Source organism: Anomaloglossus baeobatrachus, chromosome 3, assembly GCF_048569485.1.
Source record: "Anomaloglossus baeobatrachus isolate aAnoBae1 chromosome 3, aAnoBae1.hap1, whole genome shotgun sequence".
Lineage (NCBI taxonomy): Eukaryota > Metazoa > Chordata > Amphibia > Anura > Aromobatidae > Anomaloglossus > Anomaloglossus baeobatrachus.
In genome coordinates, this window is record NC_134355.1 from 248,822,722 (window position 1) to 248,845,257 (window position 22,536).

Below are 22,536 nucleotides of genomic sequence, written 5' to 3' on the forward strand. Positions count from 1 at the left end.
AAATTGAGGAAGGGACGAATTCTGGAAATGTTTTTGAGTTGAAGACGGCAGGAGGTGGTGAGGGATTGGATGTGTGGTGTGAAGGACAAGGCATAGTTGAGGGTCACTCCAAGGCACCGAACTTTGGATACTGGGGAGAGCATGATGTTATTTATTGTAATAGATAGATCAGGTAGAGAGTGTAGGTGAGATGGAGGAAATATGATTAGTTCAGTTTTGGCAACATTGAGCTTTAGGAAGCGAGAGAAGGAGGATGTAGCCGATAAACACTCTGGGATTCTGGACAGCAGAGATGTGACATCTGGGCCAGACAGATAGATCTGAGTGTCATCGGCATATAGGTGGTACTGGAAGCCATGAGACTTTGAGTTGTCTCAGGTCAAAAGTACCATATTTTTCGCTTTATGACGCCCCTGATTATAAGACGCACCCCCAAATTTGGTGAAGGAATAGAGAATTTTTTAATAAATGGGGTCCATCTTATAATGCCAGTGTTCGTCTAACAGTCATACAGGGTATATGTCCCTTATAGCCCCCCCATCCTAAAATTAGCCCCCTTAATCTGGATATAGCCACCTTATATTGAATATAGCCCCCCTGTGCTGGCACACGTCCCCCAGTGATGCCACATGTCCCCTGTGGCTGGCACATGGCCCCCTGTGGCTGGCACACGGCCCACTATTGCTGCACACTGCCCCCTGTGGCTGGCACACGGCCCATTATTGCTGGACACGGCCCACTATTGCTGCACAGGCCCCCTTGTGGCTGGCACACTGCCCCCTTGTGGCTGGCACACTGCCCCCTTGTGGCTGGCACACTGCCCCCTTGTGGCTGGCACACTGCCCCCTTGTGGCTGGCACACGGCCCCTTGTGGCTGGCACACGGCCCCTTGTGGCTGGCACACGGCCCCTTGTGGCTGGCACACGGCCCCTTGTGGCTGGCACACGGCCCCCTATGGCTGGCACACGGCCCACTATTGCTGCACACTGCCCCCTGTGGCTGGCACACGGCCCATTATTGCTGCACACGGCCCCCTGTGGCTGGCACACGGCCCACTATTGTTGCACAGGCTCCCTGTGGCCGGCACACGACCCACTATTGCTGCACACGGCCCCCTGTGGCTGGCACACGGCCCCCTGTGGCTGGCACACGGCCCCCTGTGGCTGGCACACGGCCCCCTGTGGCTGGCACACGGCCCCCTGTGGCTGGCACACGGCCCCTTGTGGCTGGCACACGGCCCCCTGTGGCTGGCACACGGCCCACTATTGCTGCACAATGCCCCCTGTGGCTGGCACACGGCCCATTATTGCTGCACACGGCCCCCTGTGGCTGGCACACGGCCCACTATTGCTGCACACGGCCCCCTGTGGCTGGCACACGGCCCCCTGTGGCTGGCACACGGCCCCCTGTGGCTGGCACACGGCCCCCTGTGGCTGGCACACATAACCCTGTGTTAGATATCGCCCCCAGGCTGCTGCTTTTAGTAAAATAAAACACTCTTTCCTTACCTTCTCAGCGCTGTCCCTCCTCGTGTCTCCCTCAGTGCTTGTGAGCTCCGGCTTCCTCCACTTCCTGGTTCTCGGTGCCGGTCATGTGATCGGCACAGCAGAGTGATATCATCTCTGCGTGCCTGATCACAGACAGCAGCAGAGACACTGGTAGATCAGGAGGTGAGTAAAGAGTGTTTGATTTTACTATGTGCAGCAGCATGGGGACCATGTGTCATCAAAGGAGGGCGCAGGCAGATATAATATGCGCCGCTCCCCCAGCCCATCGCCGCGGTGCGATTTCAGCACCATGGTGATGGACAGCGGCAGTGCATATTATATGAGCGTGAGCAGGAGATCAAAGGCTCCCTCCCGCAGCTTCACCAGCCCCCAGAACCGCTCCAGAGAGATATATATTATACACCCCCCCTCACCGTATATTCGGATTATAAGACCCTCCCCCCTACTGGGGGAACAAAAGTGCGTCTTATAATGCGAAAAATACGGTATATATGGAAAAAAGTAAGGGTCCCAGGGCTGAGCCTTGAGGGACGCCAACAGAGAGAGGGCGGAATGAGGAGGTTGTGTGGGAGTGGGAGACACTAAAATTGCGATTTGGAAAGGTATGAAGAGATCCAGGAGAGGGCAAGATCTCTGACACCAAGAGAAGAGAGGATCTGTAATAGAAGGGAGTGGTCGACAGTGTCAAAGGCTGAGGACAGGTCTAGAAGTAGGGTATAGAGAAGTGATTGTTAGCTTTGGTAATAATCATCTGTATTCCCTAAGGTAAGCTTCCCTGCAGAATAATGCTGTAAAATCACTAATCCTTCTAGGACAAGTTATAGCTACTAGAAATCGCCTTCTAGGAAGCAAACTTAAGACTGCACAACTGTAAGGGTGGAACTACACTTTAGAGAAGACACGTGACCAGATGTAAGCAATTTACTTACTTGTGGTAACATGCAGACTAGTCTCACTTGCCTTCCTTCATTTCTGCTCTATTAAGAGAAGCCGAATGAGTCTAGTCTGCACATTGCTGCTAGTAAGTAATGCAGTCACATGACCACCCATCTGTATGGGGAATACACTGAAATATGATGGTGTGTGCATCGCACATTCACGACTCTGCAGTCAAATAGGATGGCTGCAAACTTTTAATTTCAGCCTAGACAACCCCTTTAAGGACCATGGATAAATCCAAGGAAGGGCTTGGAAGATAAGACAAATTTCAATATTTATTTTATTTACTTTAATATATCATTTTTAAAAATGTTTTTATTATCGAATGACCTGAGATCTTGCTACTTTTTAAAGTTCACAGCTCAAAAAATTTGGACCTTGAGAGCGATCAACTTAAGGCTTTAATGAAGATATTGAATAGTATTGAACTAGCATTGGTAGCTCCCCGGATGAGAAGATGACAAACAATTAGCTGTACACAGTGAGAGGGTATTCTGGGGCCGATAAAGCCTTGTAGGACCCTTCAGGATGTATTCAATAATCTAGGTTAGAAAGAGTTTTTAAAAATATTTAGCCCTTTTGCTCACACTCATTAGGACATTTGTCCATCCAAGCGAGCGTGACTAGAGTCCTAAGTGGCTATGACATTGGTGAGGGTTATTTATTAGAATGGTATGTTTACAACCATGTAAAGTCTGTTTTTATGCCTGCGTTGGCTGTTATCATTCCACTCATATGAGTTCATTACTGTTCCCGATGAAGAACATCTAGCGTGCTTTACTGCTGTGCACACATGATAACTTGTCCCAGCCAGCAGAACTTATTTCTGCCATCTAATGTTCGCTCAGGCATTGGATGTGTTTCTCGGAAATGAAAAGCCTTACCTACCTGCTCTTCTCAGTAACTAATGTCATTATTAGTCTAAGTTCACACTTCAGTTGTTTTGCATCAGTCACAATCCGTAGCCTTGAGGAATTACGGAATCCTGCAAAATATTTTGCAGGAATCCAGTATTTCCCCATAGACTTCTATTAGTGACGGATTGCGACTGATGACCCTGCGTTGCATCCGCTGCGTCGCGGTCCGTCGTTTTTGACTGACCGCCGAGCGGGGAGCAACGCAGAATGTAACGTTTTTCGGGCCGTCAAAATTAACGCGCCGCACAGGAATCCGTCGCCATCCGTCAAGCTTGTAATGTATGTCTATGGTGCTGGATTCCGTCGTAATCAGTCTTACAACGGAATCCAGCGCAGGATTCCGTCATGCTCTACTGACGCCCACTGGGCTGTCCCAAACACAGACGGATCATGACTGATCCGTCAAAAAACGGACGCACAGCGGATGTAACGGACGCAACTGATCCGTTTTTTCACAGGATTCCTGTGAAAAACACATCAGTTGCATCAGTTGACATCTAAAAAACAACTGATCCGTTGCTGATGGATTGAAAACAACTGAAGTGTGAACTTAGCCTTATAGAATTAGAGCTGTCCCATTGCTCTGTTTACTTTAACTTCCATTCTGCTGTTAGGTGTTTGCTCTCCAAACCATCACCATTAGCTGACGTCTGCTCTTATGATTTCTAAGGCTAGGTTCGCACACTGCGTCTTTTTGACACTGCGTTTTTGTGCGTTTTTGGCCACTAAAAACGCATAAAAACGCACCTGCGTCGAAAAAACGCATCAAAACGCATGCGTTTTTGCCGCGATTTGGTGCGTTTTTGGCTGCGTTTTGCTGCGTTTTTGATCTCTGCGTTTTGCTGCGTTTTTCAAATGCATTGCATGGGCGGAAAACGCAGAAAAACGCAGGAAAGAACTGACATGTCCATTTTTTTTTTTTAACTCAAAAACGCAGATAAAAAAAACAGATGTGTGCGGACAGCAAAAATGAAAACTCATAGACTTTGCTGGGGAAGCAAAGTCCTGCAGTTTTGAGGCCAAAAACGCACCCGAAAAACGCGCAAAAACGCCGCGAAAAACGCACTGTGCGCACATAGCCTAAAGGTGTCCATTTAATCCTTATTAAACCAAAGCAAGTTCTAGATCTTGTTAAATTGAGTACTAGTGAAAGCTATTTACCGTTCTGGAGTGAAGGAGGTTGAGAGAAGCCAAGCGGGCATTAATCACACCCAACCTAGCGTGATTGAAGTTGTTGATTATAGGATTTAGGAAGATGTGCCCTGTCTCCGGGGACATCAATCAAGCCAGCTTGCGTGGGATTGGAGCACAGCCAGCTCAGCTTCTCTCCAGGGTCTCGCCACTTCCAAGACACCTTGTATGCCCAGGGATTAAAGTTATTTTTTAACAAAATCCAGCATCTGGTTTGGGTCTGTTTATAGTGCACAGGAGCAGGAGTGTCGGCCATCAGTGCTGGATTAGAGAGTAAAAAGGCCCTGACAGGGACTTGATAATAGTAGTAGGAAACCATATTACTGTGTACAAGTTTCACCCTTCCCAATCTGGATGATTGTAAGAATGCTAAGACACAGAAAAGCACATCTCCCTGGAGTGGAAAGAGGGATAAATAAAATGTAAATTTAGAGACAGTATGCTGTAGTACTGAACAAAACACAGGCAACTTTAAGCACTCCCAAAACATATGCAGCAAGGTACCCTTTTTTCACTCGCATCTCCAGCATAGGGTAGCGATGGCAGGCATTAGGTGTAGCTTGGATCCTACTCACAATCGAGGCTTCATATGGAAGTCTATATATGCCTGTCCTGTCCAGCTGAGAAAGTGCTTAGATCCTTCTCTCAAGTATCTTTATAATATGAGTATGGTAAACTGGAGAGAAAGATAAATAGATTATGCTGGATCTGTTAAATAATCCAAGATTTATCTAATTGGCAGGTTTGGCATGAAATCAGCGTGGAAGCTAAACATGTGAAGGACATCATGTCTACTCTGGAAAGTTTTAAATTGGACAGTTCTCCTGTGAAGGCCGCACAGCATGACTTTCCAGCTCAGGACGGCGAGGTCTGGTCATTACCAGTGCCAGTTGAGCGTAGGTGAGCTAAAAGTGAATTTACTGAACTGCATAAATGAGAATGTTGTCTATATGCAGGATATGGCGTGCTTTTATTTATGTAGCAAATGGTGCTGAACATTAATTTTATACATAGAGCCTGGAATCTTGCTGAACATGAATTTCTCACCTGGAAGACCAGTCAAATAAAAGAAGATTGGACACACACACACACACACACACACACACACACACACACACACACACCAAGTGAAATAAGTATTGAGCACATTACGAATTCTAAAATATATTTCTAAGGCTGTGTTCACACACTGCGTTTTTTACCTGCGTTTTTGGTCCGTTTTGGGTCCGTTTTTGCTGCAGAAATTTCTTGAGAAATTCTTGTAACCTTTCTGCAGACATTCCCCAGCAAAACCTATGGCAAAACAAATTAGCTGTGCACACACTGCGTTTTTTTCTTAAGAAAATTCTTTCAGTAGATTTTCTTAAGAAAAAGAATGAGCATGTCACTTCTTTTCTGCAGCTAACTGCGTTTTTTGCCATAGATAATTGGCACAATAACGCAGGGAGCAACCAGCGGTAAAAACGCACCAAAAACGGACCGAAAACGGACCAAAAACGCACCGAAAACGCGGCAAAAACGCAGGTGCGTTTTTGGTGCGTTTTTTAACACAGGTGCACTCTTAAGAAATTTCTTAAGAAATTTCTTAAGAAAAATCATTTTTCTAGTGTGAACATAGCCTAAAGGTGCTTTTGACATGAAATTGTCACCAGATGTCGGTAACAACCCATTCAATCCACGCAAGAAAAGAAATCAAACCATAGATGCCGATAAATTAAGTTGTATAATAATAAGAAATGAGACAGGGAAAAAGTATTTAACACGCTTACTCATATTTAATTAATACGTCGCAGAAAACACTTTGTTGGTGATGACTCCTTCAAGACGCCTCATGGAGAAACTAGTCACATGCATTGCTCAGGTGTGAGTTTGGTCCAGTCTTCCACACAAACACTGCAATTCCTGAAGGTTCAGTGGGCTCCTTCTATGATCTCTGACCTTTTAGCTTCTTTTATTGGATTCAGGTCAGGTGATTGGCTAGGCCATTCTACCAGCTTTATTTTCTTTCTCCGAAACAAACTGAGAGTTTTCTTGACTGTGTATTTGGGATCATTGTCTTACTGAAATGTCCACCCTAGTTTCATCTTCATCATCCTGGTAGATGGCAGTACATTTTTATTAAGAATGTCTCAATTAAATGAAGTTTGCCAGTGCTGTATGCTGAAAAATAGCCCCACACCAGGATGTTCCTATTTCCAAACTTCACTGTTGGCATTGTGTTTTTTAGGTGAACTGCCTTGGTATCCAAACAGTTACATTTTGGTATCATTTGACCAGACTATACTCTCCCAGTGTTTTACAGGCTTGATTAAATTTTGTTGAGCGAACTTTAAATGCCTGTGAATATGCTTTTTGTTCAGTAATGGAGTCTTGTGCTTTGAGTTGGATACAGGCCATGAACATTGAGTTAATCGCTTATTGTTTTCTTTGAAATAATTGTACCCATTGATTCCAGGTCTGTCTGTAGCTCTCCACTGATGGTCCTTGGCTACTGAACAACTCTTCTAAATAATTCTTTTCACTTCTCTGTTTGAAATCTTGCTGGGAGCACCTGGTTGTGGCCAATTTATGGTGAAATGTTCTTTCTACACCCAGATTATTTACCCCAACAGTGCTCACTGTAACCTTCTGTTTAGAAATTCTTCTGTTGACCAATGCCATCAGTATGTTTTGTATCAATTAGGTTTCAAAGGTCTTGAGACAGTTCACTAGTTTTACCAATCATGAGATGTTTCTTGTGTAAAACCTTGGCAATGAGACACCTCTTTGTAGGCCATCAATTGAACCTGCTGAAATTTTTCAGTAACTGGCAGGATTGCTTTCTAATTACTGATAGATTTCAGCCGGTGTCATGGCTTTCCATGGCTTTTTTTCACCTCTTGTTTGCATTTGTTCAATATTTTTTTCCCTGTGTAATTTCTCAATATTACACATAAGTTAATTTATGGACTTCTACAAGTGCATCTCAGTAAATTAGGATATCATCAAAAAGTTAATTTTATTTTAGTAATTCAATGCAAAAAGGTAAACCCATATATTATACAGTCATTACAACCAGTGATCTAGTTCAAGAGTTTAATTCTGTTAATGTTGATGATTATGGCATACAGCCAAAGAACACCCAAAAGTCATTATCTCAGAAAATTAGAATAATTACCAAAAAAACCTGTAAAGGCTTCCTAATTGTTTAAAATCGTCCCTTAGTCTGGTTCAGTAGGCTACACAATCATGGGGAAGACTGCTGACATGACAGATGTCCAGAAGACAGTCACAAACAACCGGGATAACCACAGCCTTGATAGGATTGTTAAGAAAAGTACATTCAAAAATTTGGAGGAGATTCACAAGGAGTGAGCTGCTGCCGAAGTCAGTGCTTCAAGACCACCACACACAGACGTATCCAGGACATGGGCTACAACTGTCACATTGCTTACGTCAAGCCACTCAACACAAGAAGCGTCTTTCCTGGGCCAAGGAGAAAAAGAACTGGACTGTTGCTCAGTGGTTCAAGGTGGTGTTTTCAGATGAAAGTACATTTTGCATTTCATTTGGAAATCGCGGTCCCAGAGTCTGGAGGAAGAGCAGAGAGGCCACAATCCAAGCTGTTGATGTCTAGTGTGAAGTTTCCACAATCGGTGATGGTTTGGGGAACTACGTCATCTGCTGGTGTAGGTCCTCTGTGTTTTATCAAGACCATAGTCAGCGCAGCCGTCTACCAAGAAATTTTAGAGCACTTCATGCTTCCCTCTGCTCTCAAGCTTTTTTAGAGATGGAAATTTTCTTTTCCAGCATGAACTAGTACCTGTCCACACTGCCAAAAGTACCAATACCTGGTTAAATAACCACAGTATCACTGTGCTTGATTGGCCAGCAAACTCTCCTGACCTAAACCCCATAGAGAATCTATGGGGTATTGTCACGAGGAAGATGAGACACCAGACCCATCAATGTAGATGAGCTGATGTCTGCTATCAAAGCAACCTGGGCTTCCATAACACCTCAGCAGGTCGCCTCCATGCCACGCCGTATTGATGCAGTAATTCATGCAAAAGGAACACCCCGACCAAGTATTAAGTGCATTTACTGTACAGAATTTTCAGTAGGCCAACATTTGAGGTTAAAATCATTTTCTGAGATAATGACTTATGTGTTTTCATTGGCTGTAAGCCATAATCATCAACAGAAATAAACACTTGAAATGGATCACTGTGTGTGTAATGACTATATATAATACGTGTTTCCATTTTTGTATTGAATTACTGAACTAAATTAACTTTTTGATCATCTTCTAATTTGAGATGCACTTGTATCATTTGATTCCTTTGCCTATGTGAATTTAATGGGTTGTTACAGACATCTGATGAGAAATTAATGTGAATAGCACCTTTAGAAATATATTTACTTAGAAAATATATGTAACACACACACACACTTATTTAATTATGTGAAAAACAAATATTTTATTTAATTTTCAAGATCTTTTAACTTTTGCATAAAATATTGGTAATTAAAAATGAATGTATATTCCATTGAACAGCTCTATTTTTCACATTTCCATATCAACGAATTATGAAGGTACATTACCTTTTTAAAGGGAATCTATCAGCGGGATTTCACCTCCTGAACGATTTTTCTTGGTCACTTCATTGAGGGACACAAGAACCATGGATTAGTCTGCTGCCACCTGGAGGCTGACACTAACAATGCATTTAAAAAAAAAAAGTTGGCTCCTCTCCAGCAGACTATACCTTGCCTAATAGCACCAAGCCTCCTCACTTTAGTTTACAGTCATTCGGAGGCAGACATGAGTCCTTGTCTTAGGCCAGTCTTAGCCTTGCTTAGGATATGTGATAGGTTGCTCTCTTTTTGTGTTTTTTTAGATCTTGGTTGATTGATAGAATGGGTAACAGAAAATGATGTTGCCTCTTTGTTTCATCCCACAGAGCGACTGGGAGTGCAACTAGTACTGGTCAGCTTATATTCTCTCTCGTAGATTTGGCAGAACATTGTACCTTGACACAGTTGGCGATTAGTTACCTGGGGTGGTTTTTCATTTTTCATTTGACTCCTGCCCAACCAGTCTATCTCAGCACGTTTGCATGGAGTGGAAGATGGAGTCCGGACTCCCCAATGCTTAGCCACCGGATCATACTTTTTCAGAACAATTATTTCCTTTGCATTGCACTGGCTTCCCTCTGAACATTTTTTGGCGTTGCTGCTTTTCTTTTTTGCAACCTCTCAGCGTCCAAGTTCTGGCCAAGTACTTGTGTCCCATCTCTCCTTGTACATCTCCTGGTGGGTTATTGGCAGTTCTTGCTTTTGGGTTTGCCCATGCAGATTCAATCCAACATTGTCACAAGGCTTATATCAACAGTCAGGGCAGAACTCGAAGACGGTCAGCCATGGCAGCGGTCACAAGGATTTTGTATTGTGCAGACAGAGTGCCATTGATCTCTGCAATCCACATACCCACAGTGGACAATTCGACCACAGATTATTTAAGCTACGGGATAGTGGTCACTTCATTTGGACGTCTACAGCCAGATGTCTTTGGTGTTGCATTCCAGTTCTCGATCTAATGACAGGCCATAACCAAGATGCTGAGGTTTACAAATGTTTCAAGATCTACTGGTGGTCACGGTCAGTGCATTGGCTTTGCAATTGCTTAGTCATAGTGTAACGTGGCTAGGGGTCGTAGCCGTGGGTGAGGTACTGCTCTCCTATGCCCTGCCACAATTCATAAACTTGGGGGTCCTGGCTGGTGTGTGTGCTTGTCGTGCTTGTTACCTGGGTGATGCCTCTCCAAAGACTGCATGTTGCCGATGGAGATGGCAGGCCAGGACCAGATGGTTTGCAATTAAGGGAGACCAAAAAAATGCATTCTTTACTTTAATTTCAAATTTATACAAACGATAGACATTAGATAATAGGCACAATTCTCCACTTCCTTTTCCTGACACTTCATACATTTGTATTTCATCACAGTCCAGTCAACAATCCTGGGAGATCTCATCTTTCCCTGTGAGGTCTCCGCATGGGTCAAGGTGTAATGCAACGGCTGCTCTCAGCTACCAATTGAGTTGTGAGGCCTCCCCTGAAGACATCACATCTGTAAGATTCCTCACTGATACTGACAAAGTCCATTCTTGGAGGGTCACAGACTCCAGGGCACCCTCAGCTCCCTGTGCATGTCCCAATATGGCTACCATAACTTCCTTGTGATATATACAAATGCTCTTCACTGTAGTCAGCTATTCACTAGCCTCTGATACAAGTCCTTGTCTTTCAGTCTCCCTTCAAATGGGCCTTCTACTTCCCCTGTGTTTCTCTTCCCACCATTTACTCAGTCTCTCTGGCCTGAGTTCTGGTCTATCAAATGTTATGTATATCATGTATCTTGTCTAATTCCTTAATATTTATATGACCAAATTATATATATATAATGTATGTATGTATGTATGTATGTATGTGTATATATATATATATATATGTATATATGACCAAATTTCTCACTTTTTCAAGAGGCAAGGCCAAAAAGTGGATACACAGTTTGTTACCCACTTTATTAGCATGGTGATACCAAACATGTAGTCTGAAGCCTCTGTTTGGACACATGGGAGGGCTGGGAACGGAAGGAACAGTATTTGACTTTTGGAGAGCAAATTTGGCTGAAAAAGATTGCGAGTACCATGTTGGATTTTGTAGGACCCCTAAGGTAGGTAAACAGCAGAAACCCCTCACATGTGACCCCATTTTGGAAACTAGACCCCTCAAGGAATTTATGTAGATGTTTGGTGAGTACCCTGAATCCCCGGGTGCTTCATAGTTTTGTAAAGTTGAGCCGTGAAAATTAAAAAAAAAATAAAAATACTGCCATGGCAAGGCTCGTAAGGGGAGGAACGTCAATTGACTGTAAAATTGGCTGGAATCAGCGGACGCCATGTCAATTTGGAGAGCTCCTGAGGTGTCTAAACAGTGGAGCTTCCCAACATGTGACCTTATTTTAGAAACTACACCCCTCAAGGAATTTATTTAGATGTTTGGTGAAAACTTTAAACAACCGGGGGCTTCACAGAATATTATATAACATTGAGCCGTGAAAATAAAAAAAAAAAATTTACAACAAAATTGTTACTTCATGTAGATAGCTTTTTTTGACATGGGTAGTAACAGGAAAAAATGCACCACAAAATTTATTGTGCAATTTCTCCTGAGTTTGTCGGTACCTCGTATATGGTGGAAATAAACTGTTTGGGCGCTCGGAAGGGAAGGAGGGTTATTTGAATGCAAAATTGCTGGAATCTTTAACGAACACCATGTCATGTTTGGAGAGCTCCTGAGGTGCCTAAACAGTGGAGCTCCGCCACAAGTGACCGCCTTCTGGAAACTAGACCCCTCAAGGATTTTATCCAGAGGTATAGTGTGTAGTGAGCGGTTTAAACCCACAGGTACTTCACAGAATTTGATAACCTTACATTGTCATATTGGAAAATTTTTATTTTTTTTCACAAAAATGTTGCTTTGGTACCAAATTTCTCACTTTTTTTAAGAGGCTGCACCAAAAATTGGACGACACAGTTTGTTATGCAATTTCTTATGAGCGCGGTGATACCCCACATGTGGACAAAAATCTCTGTTTGGACAAACGGGAGGACTCAGAACGGAATGCGCACCAGTTGATTTTTGGAAACGTTTAAATTAATTGCGAGTACCATGTTGCATTTGCAGGGCCCCCAGGGTACCTATACAGCAGAAACCCCCACAAGTAACCCCATTTTAGAAAGTAGACCCCTCAAGGATTTTATTCAGGGGGATAGTGAGCCTTTTGAATCCACAAGTACTTCACAAAAATGTTGCTGTAGTGCCAAATTTCTTACTTTTAGGCTATGTGCCCACAGCCCGGCGACACTGCATCTAGGACGCAGTGTCAGCCCTCCTGCGGAGATGTGAGTGTTGTTCACAGGAGAACACAGCTGCCTGTGCCCACGATCCAGCGGCACTGCGTCTAAGACAGTGTCATTCCTCCTGCGGAGATGCGAGTGTTGTCCACGGGAGAACGCAGCAGTCCGTGCCATCGATCTGGGTTCAGGCTGCTGAGGACTTTAGCTCTATTCTCTCGGAGAACAGTCTCATCTCTGCAACATAAATTGACAAGCTGAGACTCAGGAAGTCATGCCATTGGTCAGTTTATGCTGTGGAGAAAAGAAGACCAGTGGGCAGGAGATTTCTAAAAATCCTTCCAGTGTGCTTGTACGGCGAAATGCAGCATTTTGGAGCCGCAAAAACGCTTTGCATCCAAAACACTGTAAACCCCCTATGGCGGGCCATAGCCTAAAAAGTTGGATGGATGCATCGATGGACGACTGGATGGATGTCAAACACATATATAATGTCCCACTCCCTGCATATTCTAAGCTGGCACCCTTTAGTGACTTTCAGGTATCACTAAAAGGTGTTTAGCCTTGTATTTAGCCCAAAAAATAAATAATTTTAAAAAAACAATGTTGGGTCCCCCCATTTTTGATAGCCAGCTAGGGTAAAGCGGACTGATGCAGACCACAGTTGTCAGCTTCACCTTGGCTGGTAATCCAAAAGGAAGGGAACCCCACATTGTTGTTTTGGGGGTTTTTTTCTTTGTTTTTTAAACTTTTGTATAAATTTAATTTTAAAAAAACAAACCATAACGTGGGATTCCCCCCCCCCCCAAATTGTATTACCAGCCAAGTTAAAGCGGACAGCTGTGGTCTGGTATTCTCATGGTTATTTGGCCCTTCCCAGCCTGAAAGTAGCAGGCCGCAGTCACCTCAGAAGTGGTGCATCCAAGAGATGTGCCAATCCTGGTGTTTCGCCCCGGCAAATGGGGTAATATATGGGGTTGATACCAGCTGTAATGTTCCCTCTTTCACCAATTTATTGAAAAGAAAAAAATATCTGGTCCACCGTAAGCCATTTTGGAGGTCCCACGACAATTCTGGACCTTCCAGAATATGGGGGGCATGCTCAGTCAATGTATCCCGATTTTCTGGAAGTGCAGGCACTCCATGTGAGGAGTGTGGGTGCAGTGACCTAGGAATATTGCAGCCACACTACCCGGGTCCACACCACGGCAGTGTGAGGTGCAGTAACCTCAGTTTCACTGCGCGCAGGGAGCCGGCTGAAAGCCGCACTCTGGCATGCGGCCTCCATATTCTGAGAAGGAGGAAGAGGGATCATAGGGGAGCAGCGCCTTAGGAGGTACCCAGGGGGGGGAGGGGGACCTGGCTGGATCTGGGGAGGACTTTTCTGTTGCATCGGACATGTCAGACGCGATAGGAATCCGAGGAGGAGGATGAATGCCGCATGCGCGCCACTCGTGCGGCCGCCATTTTAGAGAGAGCCTTGGGGGCACTTTGGCCACACCGGGGAATCAGAGTGGACCAGCGTAGGAGATTTATCTCCCATCTGACATGTTTAATCATGCCAGGTGGGAGATAAATCACTTTTTACTGGCGCTGCCATTTACTGTCATGTCATCACAGTTATACGGTGTATATCGGTGATCACATGACCGGGGACCAAAAAAAAGGCCTGATTCGTGATCTCTAGGGTCTCGGCTACCCTCGGTAGCTGAAACCCTGGAGATTTTCCGACGCTGGGGAACGCTTACTCACTTTTTTCTTTTCGCCAGTTTAAACTGGGAATATGTAAGAAGTACCCTTCACTACCGTTATTTTAATCCGTAAAGCCGTCGTAAAGGGATAAATTGCAGTTTGTGTATACTTCTATAATTTTTAACGTTTAAGTGTGACAAACAAGCAAAATACTAAAGGTACCGTCACACTAAGCAACATCGCTGCTGAGGCACAACTAGCTAGCGATGTCGCTGTGTGTGACATCCAGCAACAACCTGGCCCCTGCTGTGAGGTCGCTGGTTGTTGCTGAATGTCCTGGACCATTTTTTAGTTGTTGCTCTCCCGCTGTGAAGCACACATCGCTGTGTGTGACAGCGACAGAGCAACAACTAAATGTGCAGGCAGCAGGAACCGGCTTCTGCGTACGCTGGTAAACAGTGGGTAACCAAGAAGCCCTTCCCTTGGTTACCCAATATTTACCTTCGTTACCAGCGTCCGCTGCTCTCAGCTGTCAGTGCTGGCTCCCTGCCCTCTGCACACGTAGCCTGAGTACACATCGGGTAATTAACCCGATGTGTACTGTGGCTATGTGTGCAGGGAACAGGGAGCCGGCACTGGCAGTGTGAGAGCGGCGGACGCTGGTAACGAAGGTAAATATCGGGTAACCAAGGGAAGGGCTTCTTGGTTACCCGCTGTTTACCGTGATTAGCAGCGTCCGCAGAAGCCGGCTCCCTGCTGCCTGCACACGTAGCAGAGTACACATCGGGTAATTAACCCGATGTATACTGTGGCTAGGAGTGCAGGGAGCCAGCGCTAAGCGGTGTGCGCTGGTAACAAAGGTAAATATCGGGTTGGTTACCCGATATTTACCTTAGTTACCAAGCGCAGCATGCTTCCACGTGTAGCGATGCTCCAGCGATCCCTGCCAGGTCAGGTTGCTGGTGGGATCGCTGGAGCGTCGCTTAGTGTGACATCTCACCAGCGACGTCCTAGCAACTTACCAGCGATCCCTATCAGGTTGTATCGTTGTTGGGATCGCTGGTAAGTTGTTTAGTGTGACTGGGCCTTAAGAAATCAGGGAGGGGGCAAACACTTTTTCACACCACTGTACGTTTTCTTTCATGCTTTAGTTCTTTTGCTTCTCCTTCTGCTTTCTCACTAACTGAGGAGACCGATAACTGACCCCTCCTCTGGTCATAACGCTGCCAGCACGGTATCGTCAGCCTGACATCATGTCACTTTTGGCTGTTTTTCTGCATCTCATGCAAGTTTGGTGATCTCTTTAGGCTATGTGCGCACGTTGCGTTTTTTTCCCGCGTTAACGCTGCATTTTGAATTGCAGCGTTTCAGTTTCAAATTGCATGTATTCTGCTTCCCCAGCAAAGTTTATGAGAAGTCTGAAAATTCAATGCGCACACTGCATTTTTAAACGCAGCATTTTGGATGCCAAAAATCGCTGCGGAAAAAAAAGCAGCATGTCACTTCTTTTGTGTGTGGTAGCTGCGTTCTCCATCCATTGAAATCAATGATGTGGGTCAAAACGCAACTAAAATGCACTTGGACTGCATTTTTGTTGCTTTCCGCATGCTTTTTTGACAAGCAAATGCAGGTCTTTTCAGTCTCTCTCTGTCTGTCAGTCAATCTCTGTCTGTGGATGTCGGTCAATCTCTCTCTGTCGGTCGGTGTTTTTCTCTGTCAGTTGGTCGCTCTGTTTGTCTTTTTCTCTCTCTCTCTGTCCGTCGGTGTCTCTCTCTCTGTCTGTCCCTTTCTCTGTCCGTCGGTCGGTCTCTCCCCTTCTCTCATACTCACCGATCCCCGATCACCAGCGCGGCGCTGCATGGCTGTCACAAAGCTCCGGCGGCTTTTCCTCTTTTGAAAATGCCGGCCGCTCATTATTCAATCTCGTATTCCCTGCTTTAACCGTCCACCAGCGCCTATGATTGGATGCAGTCAGACACACCCCCACGCTGAGTGACAGCTGTCTTACTGCAACCAATCACAGCCACCGGTGGGTGGGTCTATATCGTGCAGTAAAATAAATAATTACAAAAAAAACGACGTGTGGTCACCCCCCCTTAAAAAAAAAAATTTTGATACCAGCCAGGGTAAAGCCACACGGCTGAAGGCTGATATTCTCAGGATAGGGAGCCCCACGTTATGGGGAGCTCCCCAGCCTAACAGTATCAGCCAGCAGCCACCCGGAATTGCTTCATCCATTAGATGCGACCGTCCCGGGACTCTACCCGGCTCATCACGAATTGCCCTGGTGCGGTGGCAATCCGGGTAATAAGCAGTTTATGGAAGCAGCCCATATCTGCCATTAAGTCCTAGGTTAATCATGGCATGCGTCTCCCCGAGATACCTTCCATGATTAATCTGTAAGTTAAAGAAAATAAACACATACACCCGAAAAAATCCTTTATTTGGAATAAAAGACCAAAAAACTCCACCCTCTTTCACCACTTTATTAACCCCCAAATACCAATCTGTCTCATGACGCTCTCAGCTCTGCTACATGAAGCTGATAGGAGTGGTCACAGACCAGACCGCTCTGCCAGCTCCATGCTGCAACTGCCACACGATCAGCGATGACGTCAGTCAGGTTACCCGCGGCTACCGCTGGATCCTCCAACTGTGACAGCAAGTCGCCCGAGTGACTGAAGTGAGCTGCGCGATCAGCGATGACGTCACAGGTGAGTTGCGGTCTCAGGTGGAGGACTCCAGCTGGCCACAAGTAACCTGAGTGACGGCAGCGCTGATTACGCTGCTCACTTCAGTCACTCAGGGGATTTGCGGTCACTGGTGAGTCTTTCACGGCTTACCGCTAATCAGGATGCGACACAGACAGAGCCGCGGTATAACAATGAGGTTGGGTGAAGTTCATTTGAGTTCATTCTCATCGCGCGACTTTGTCTGCTGTCAGTCGCCATTTTACAGAGCTTAATGAGGTGGGACCGTATTGCAAAAAATGCATCCAAAATGCATGTGTTTTGGATGCATTTTTTTTGACAAACGCAGTGTTTACAGTTTTAGAGGGTGAGTTCTTTTCCGCACTGCACAGAACGCAGCGTGCGCACATACCCTTAGCCATTACTAATTGGCTTTATTTCTCTATTTATAGGGGTTGTGTAATATATATCTTATATAGCACTGATCATTTGATTTTCATATGTTACTGCGCATCATGTGCGGTTGAGACTATCTTTCTAGCCACCTTATCCTTGTGCACTAATGGGCAAGTGCAATATTCATTAGATCTTTTTTGTGAGCATAAATACTTATGGAATTGTGCAATATTCTCATTATGTGGATTGATCTAGAATTTATTTTTTGGGCGGTGCAATAATTATTTGTAATATTTTTTTATTTTTATGTCATTTATTGTCTCACTTCCCTTATATATTTTTTTGGGATTATTCACTAAAAATCCTTTTTGCAGTTTTTGTATATAATCCTTATAAATTTTTATATGTTTTGCACTAGTCTAAGGGTACTTTCACACTTACGTTTTTTTCCTTCCGTCACAATCCGCCGTTTTGGAAAACAGCGGAATCCGTTAACGGATTCTGCTGTTTCCCATAGACTTGTATGGATGACGGATTGTGACAAAAGTACCTGCGTTGCTTCCCCTGGCTGATGCTGCGTTGCTTCCGCCGGGCGGAAGGAACGCAGCATGTAACGTTTTTTTGAGCAGCGGAATCCGTAGGATTTCACTGCACATGCTCTCTCTGGCTCCCTGCACCCGTAACCAGGGTACACATCGGGTTACCAAGTAAAGTGCTTTGCTTAGTTACCCGATATTTACCCTGGCTACGTGTGCAAGGAGCCAGTGCTAAGCGGTGTACGCTGGTAACCAAGGTAAATATCTGGTAACCAAGCAAAGTGCTTTGCTTAGTTGCCTGATTTTTACCCTGGCTACGTGTGCAGGGAGCCCGATACTTCCTCCGATTGGCTCCGCCCCCTTCCACACTCCACTCCGCATGTACACACGCAGGCGTATACACGCACACACACTCACCTGTCCTCAGCGCCATGGCCCCGCTCGGCTCCACCCACTCCGCCCCCCGCACACGTTCTCGGCGGCCGAACAATCAGCTGATCACCCGGCGACCAGCTGCTGTGAGCGATCAGCTGAACGCCCGGCAGCCGGGTGATCAGCTGATCGTTCGCAATAGTCTGCCGCCGGTAACTGTAAAAAAAAAAAAAAGCTGAGTCCGTTGTTTTGTGCGATCCGTTGTATCCGTTGTGCCACTATATGCAACGCATCCGTTACACAACGCAATGCAACGGATGTCGTCCAACGCAAGTGTGAAACTAGCCTAAGGCTATGTGCGCACTTTCCGGGACCACCTGCCTTTCAGCTGCTTTTCCGCAGCGTTTTGAACTGCAGCGTTTTCATGCCAAAATGCATGCTTTTTGATTTTCCAGCAAAGTCTATGGAAAATGGGGATTTCTTCTGCGCACTTTGCGTTTTCAAACGCTGCTTTTAATTTGCATAATTTGTGGCAAAAACCATGCGTTCAAAGAAGCAGCATGTCAATTGTTTTTGCCATTTGGGCTGCGTTTTGCTAACATTGAAGTCAATGAGAAGTAGCAAAAAGCAAGCAACATCAAAATTCCAGCGTTTTACCTGCTTTTTAGCTGCAGAAACACTGCGTTTTGGACTATATAAACGCATGCGTTTCTGACATCAAAATAATGTAATGATATGTCCCTTTACACACACACATAGTCCAACAATTAAAATAAAGAAAATTATTTAATTATTGTTAATTTTGGCAAAAATAGTATAAAACCGCTATAATTTCATTAAATATAACTATTTTCGTTATGATTTAAATAATTATATTTGTTTTCTTTTTTTTTTCCCCCTTTTTTCATAGTGTTTGTATGTGAAAACTTTATTTTGTTGTGTCTGTGTTCAAAACACATTTGACTTTAGGCAATGAAAAAGCAAGTAAAAACGCTAAAAACGCAGCTAAAACGCGGTAAATACGCACGCGTATTTACTGCGTTCTGATGGTCAAAAGCAACTTTGGCATAAGCAATTTCTGCCAAAATATGCGTTTTGAACTGCAACTAGGACAACGCAAAGTGCGCACATAGCCTAAGGCTGCTTTCACACCTCATTTTTCTTGCATCAGGCACAATCCGGCTCAAAAACCTATGCAACGGATGCGGCGAAAAAAACTGATCCGTTGCATAAGTTTTTCCATGTGGTCCGTCCGTTTTTTTGACGGATGCAGCTTGATACTGAGCATGCGCTGTTCAAAAAACCACATCCGGCGGCCGGATGCATTTTTTGCCACAGGACGCCGTATCCGGCGTCCATAGGCTTGCATTGTAAATCGCGCGATGCAGTTTTTTCGCCGCACAAAAAAAAGTGCCAGGCAATGTTCCATCCAGCCGCCGCATGGGCTAAATATGCCGCATCCGGCAAAAAACTGACGTAACGCAAGGCCATGCGGCACAATCTGGCGCTAATGCAAGTCTATGCGGAAAAATGCAACCTGCGGCAAAACTAGCGTTTTTCTGAAAAGCGCCGTATTGTGCCGCTCAGCAAAAACCAGATGTGTGAAAGCAGCCTAAGGCTGTGCCCACGCTGCAGAAAATGCGCGGAATGTGCTGCGGATTTTTCGCGGAAATTCCGCTGATTTTTCAAACATCTGCAGCACAGCTACTCCCCAGCCATTTCTATGCCATTTGGGAACTGCTGTGCCCACGCTGCGTTTTTTCCCGCAGCGGAAATAATGCTGATTTTCCTGCGGAAAAATCAGCAGCATGGTAATTATTCCTGCGGACTTCTCCGCAGGGTCCCATATACTTACCTGCCTTGATAGACGACAACGATGTCACTTTCTCCGTCCGGTGCACAGGAGCGCGGTCGATCCAGGTACAGGAAGGAAGAGGTGGGCGGGGCCTGCACGAGCTCCGGTCATGTGACAGCCGGAGCTAGTGCAGGCCCGCCCACCTTCTTCAGCACAGTGCACCAGACACTGACAGAGTGAAATGGCCACCGGAAAGCGAGGTGCTGCATGAAGGAGGTAAGTATGAACTCCCCCGATCACTGCAGCACTTGTTCTGCATTGAGGATGCAGTGCCGAAGCCATGGTACTGTATCCTCAATGCAGAATACCCGCACCATATCCGCAGGACATTCTGAAATACATCCGCAGCATGGAAACAGACAGAAGTTTTGCCGCAGTTTTCTGGGAGCACCTGCGGAATGTCCTGCGGATATAACCGCAGGACACTGTCCCCGTCGGCACATAGCCTTAGAGGATATATTTTATTTATCTATGTGAATGGATTTATTTTGCACTATCCTTTTGTATAATGGTGACCCCTAGTGGTTATTCTTGGAAAATCTTGTATTTGTTTACATAGTGGCTATTATTATCCATTACCATTTCTATTGTGATGCATACGTGTTTACATAATTAACGTTATGAGGAGGAAATGTTCTTAGTTTATCCCCTGATCTTTTATTTAATTTTAAAATGGTTTCTAATAAAGATATAATTTTTATACAAAATTATGGCTATTCAACTCCAATTAGCTTTGTAGATTTTTTTTCTCACTAATTGAGGAAGCTTGTTGGTAGCAGGACAGGTGTAGTCTGCTGGGGAACAGCCAACTCTTTTGGTAAGATGTCCTGTTAGTATCAGCCTCCTTTGTCCCCCCAATAAAGACTACGAGAAAAAGATTTTAATGTGCGTGTCAAAAATCTTCATATATCTTTCAAAGGCAAATTCAGCCATACCTTTACATGGCTAATCCTTACCTGGAAATCAGCATTTGAATTGATATGCAAATTATACTGTAGATCTGAAGCCTCTGTCACTCCAGCTCTATTCCCCACCCAGAACCACCTTCTCCTACTTGTCTAACAGCCCCTTTTTGCTGTGCGACTTCAACCTAACAATCTGTCAGTCGAGCAGAAGTAGGTGGGAATGGCATAGAGCTAGAGTGACAGAGGCTTCAGATCTACAGCATCATTTGCATATCTATTCAGATTCTGATTTCTCAAGAACTGAGGAACTCACTTTCTGCGTTAAAGGTATTGCTGGCATACAAATAGTTTTTTGGGGGATATTGGGGGGGGGGGTAATGCTGCCAGATTCCCTTTAAGTATCCTGGTAAATTTATAGAACATCAGTATATGACGTTGAAAGGTTTAATCATTTGTGATAGAGGTCATCAGACACTGAACACTAAAGGAGTGCCCATTTGTAGACTTGAGCGGACTCGCAGATATGTTTTTTTTTGTTTCCTTTTTAAATAATAAAAAAAATCTTTTTATCTGTTCCGGCATCCAGTCGCCATATAAGTCTATGAGGATCAGAATCCAGAGATTAAAAATTGTGGTAGAAGAGATAGGGGAATGGGAGCAAGCACACTCTACTCACCAAGGCTCCGGCAGTGCTGTACACTGCTCCCAGGCCTCGCATTCACTTCCTAGGCCGCTAATGCATGTGCACTGCTTTCCCCACCCACCGCTGCCTGTGATTGGTTGCAGTCAGATGGCCCCACAATTGACTTTGTTACCCTTAAGCCACTTTGTAACCAGTTTGGGAGTATGCTTCAGGTCATTGCTGAAGACCCGTTTCAGCCCAAATGTTAATCTCCTGGCTGATGTTTTGAGATGTTGGTTCAGTATTGCTACATGCTACATCCTTATGATCCCATTTATTTTGTGAAGTGCACCAGTCCCTCCTGCAGCAAAACAACCCCACAACATGATGCTGCCACATCCACGTTTCACAGTTTAGATGGTGTTCTTTGGCTTCAAAGCTTCTCCCTTTTTCCTCCAAATGTAACGATGGTCCTTATGGCCAAACAGTTCAATTTTAGTATTGGCAGACCACAGGACATGTCTCCCAAAAATTAAGGTCTTTGTTCCTGTGTGCATTTGCAAACCTTAATCTGTATTTTTTTTATGTTTCTTTTGGAGTAATGGCTTCTTCCTTGCAGAGTGGCCTTTCAGCCCATGTTAATACAGTACTCATTTCACTGTGGATAATGACACAATCTTGCCATTTTCCACCAGCATTTGTTTTTGTTTTGCTTTTGTTCTTGAGTTGATATGTAGGTGTCTGACCAAAGCACATTCATCTCTGGTACACAGAATGCGCCTCCCTCCTGAGTGGTATGATCGCTGGACATACCCATCTTGTTTGTACTTGCATATAGTTATTTGTACAGATGAACGAGGCACCTATTTGGAAATTGCATCCAAGGATGAACCAGACTTGTGCAAGTCCACAATTCTCATCCTGAGATCTTGACTGATTTCTTTTGACTCTAGGTGTTTCAGGTGTGCATTAAAATATATCCACAGGTGTGTCTCTAACTCAGATGTTGCCAATA

General features: G+C 44.8%; 1 protein-coding gene across 2 annotated transcripts in view; it reads left to right on the plus strand.

Annotated features, from left to right (window-relative positions):
- The window catches only part of KATNA1 (katanin catalytic subunit A1), a 116,633-nt gene that overhangs the window by 54,726 nt on the left and 39,371 nt on the right, over positions 1–22,536 (plus strand). For both annotated transcript variants that reach the window (XM_075339789.1, XM_075339790.1), the window contains exon 3: positions 5,298–5,455. In XM_075339789.1, the coding sequence (XP_075195904.1) occupies positions 5,298–5,455 (158 nt within the window). The remainder of the gene's footprint in view (positions 1–5,297; positions 5,456–22,536) is intronic.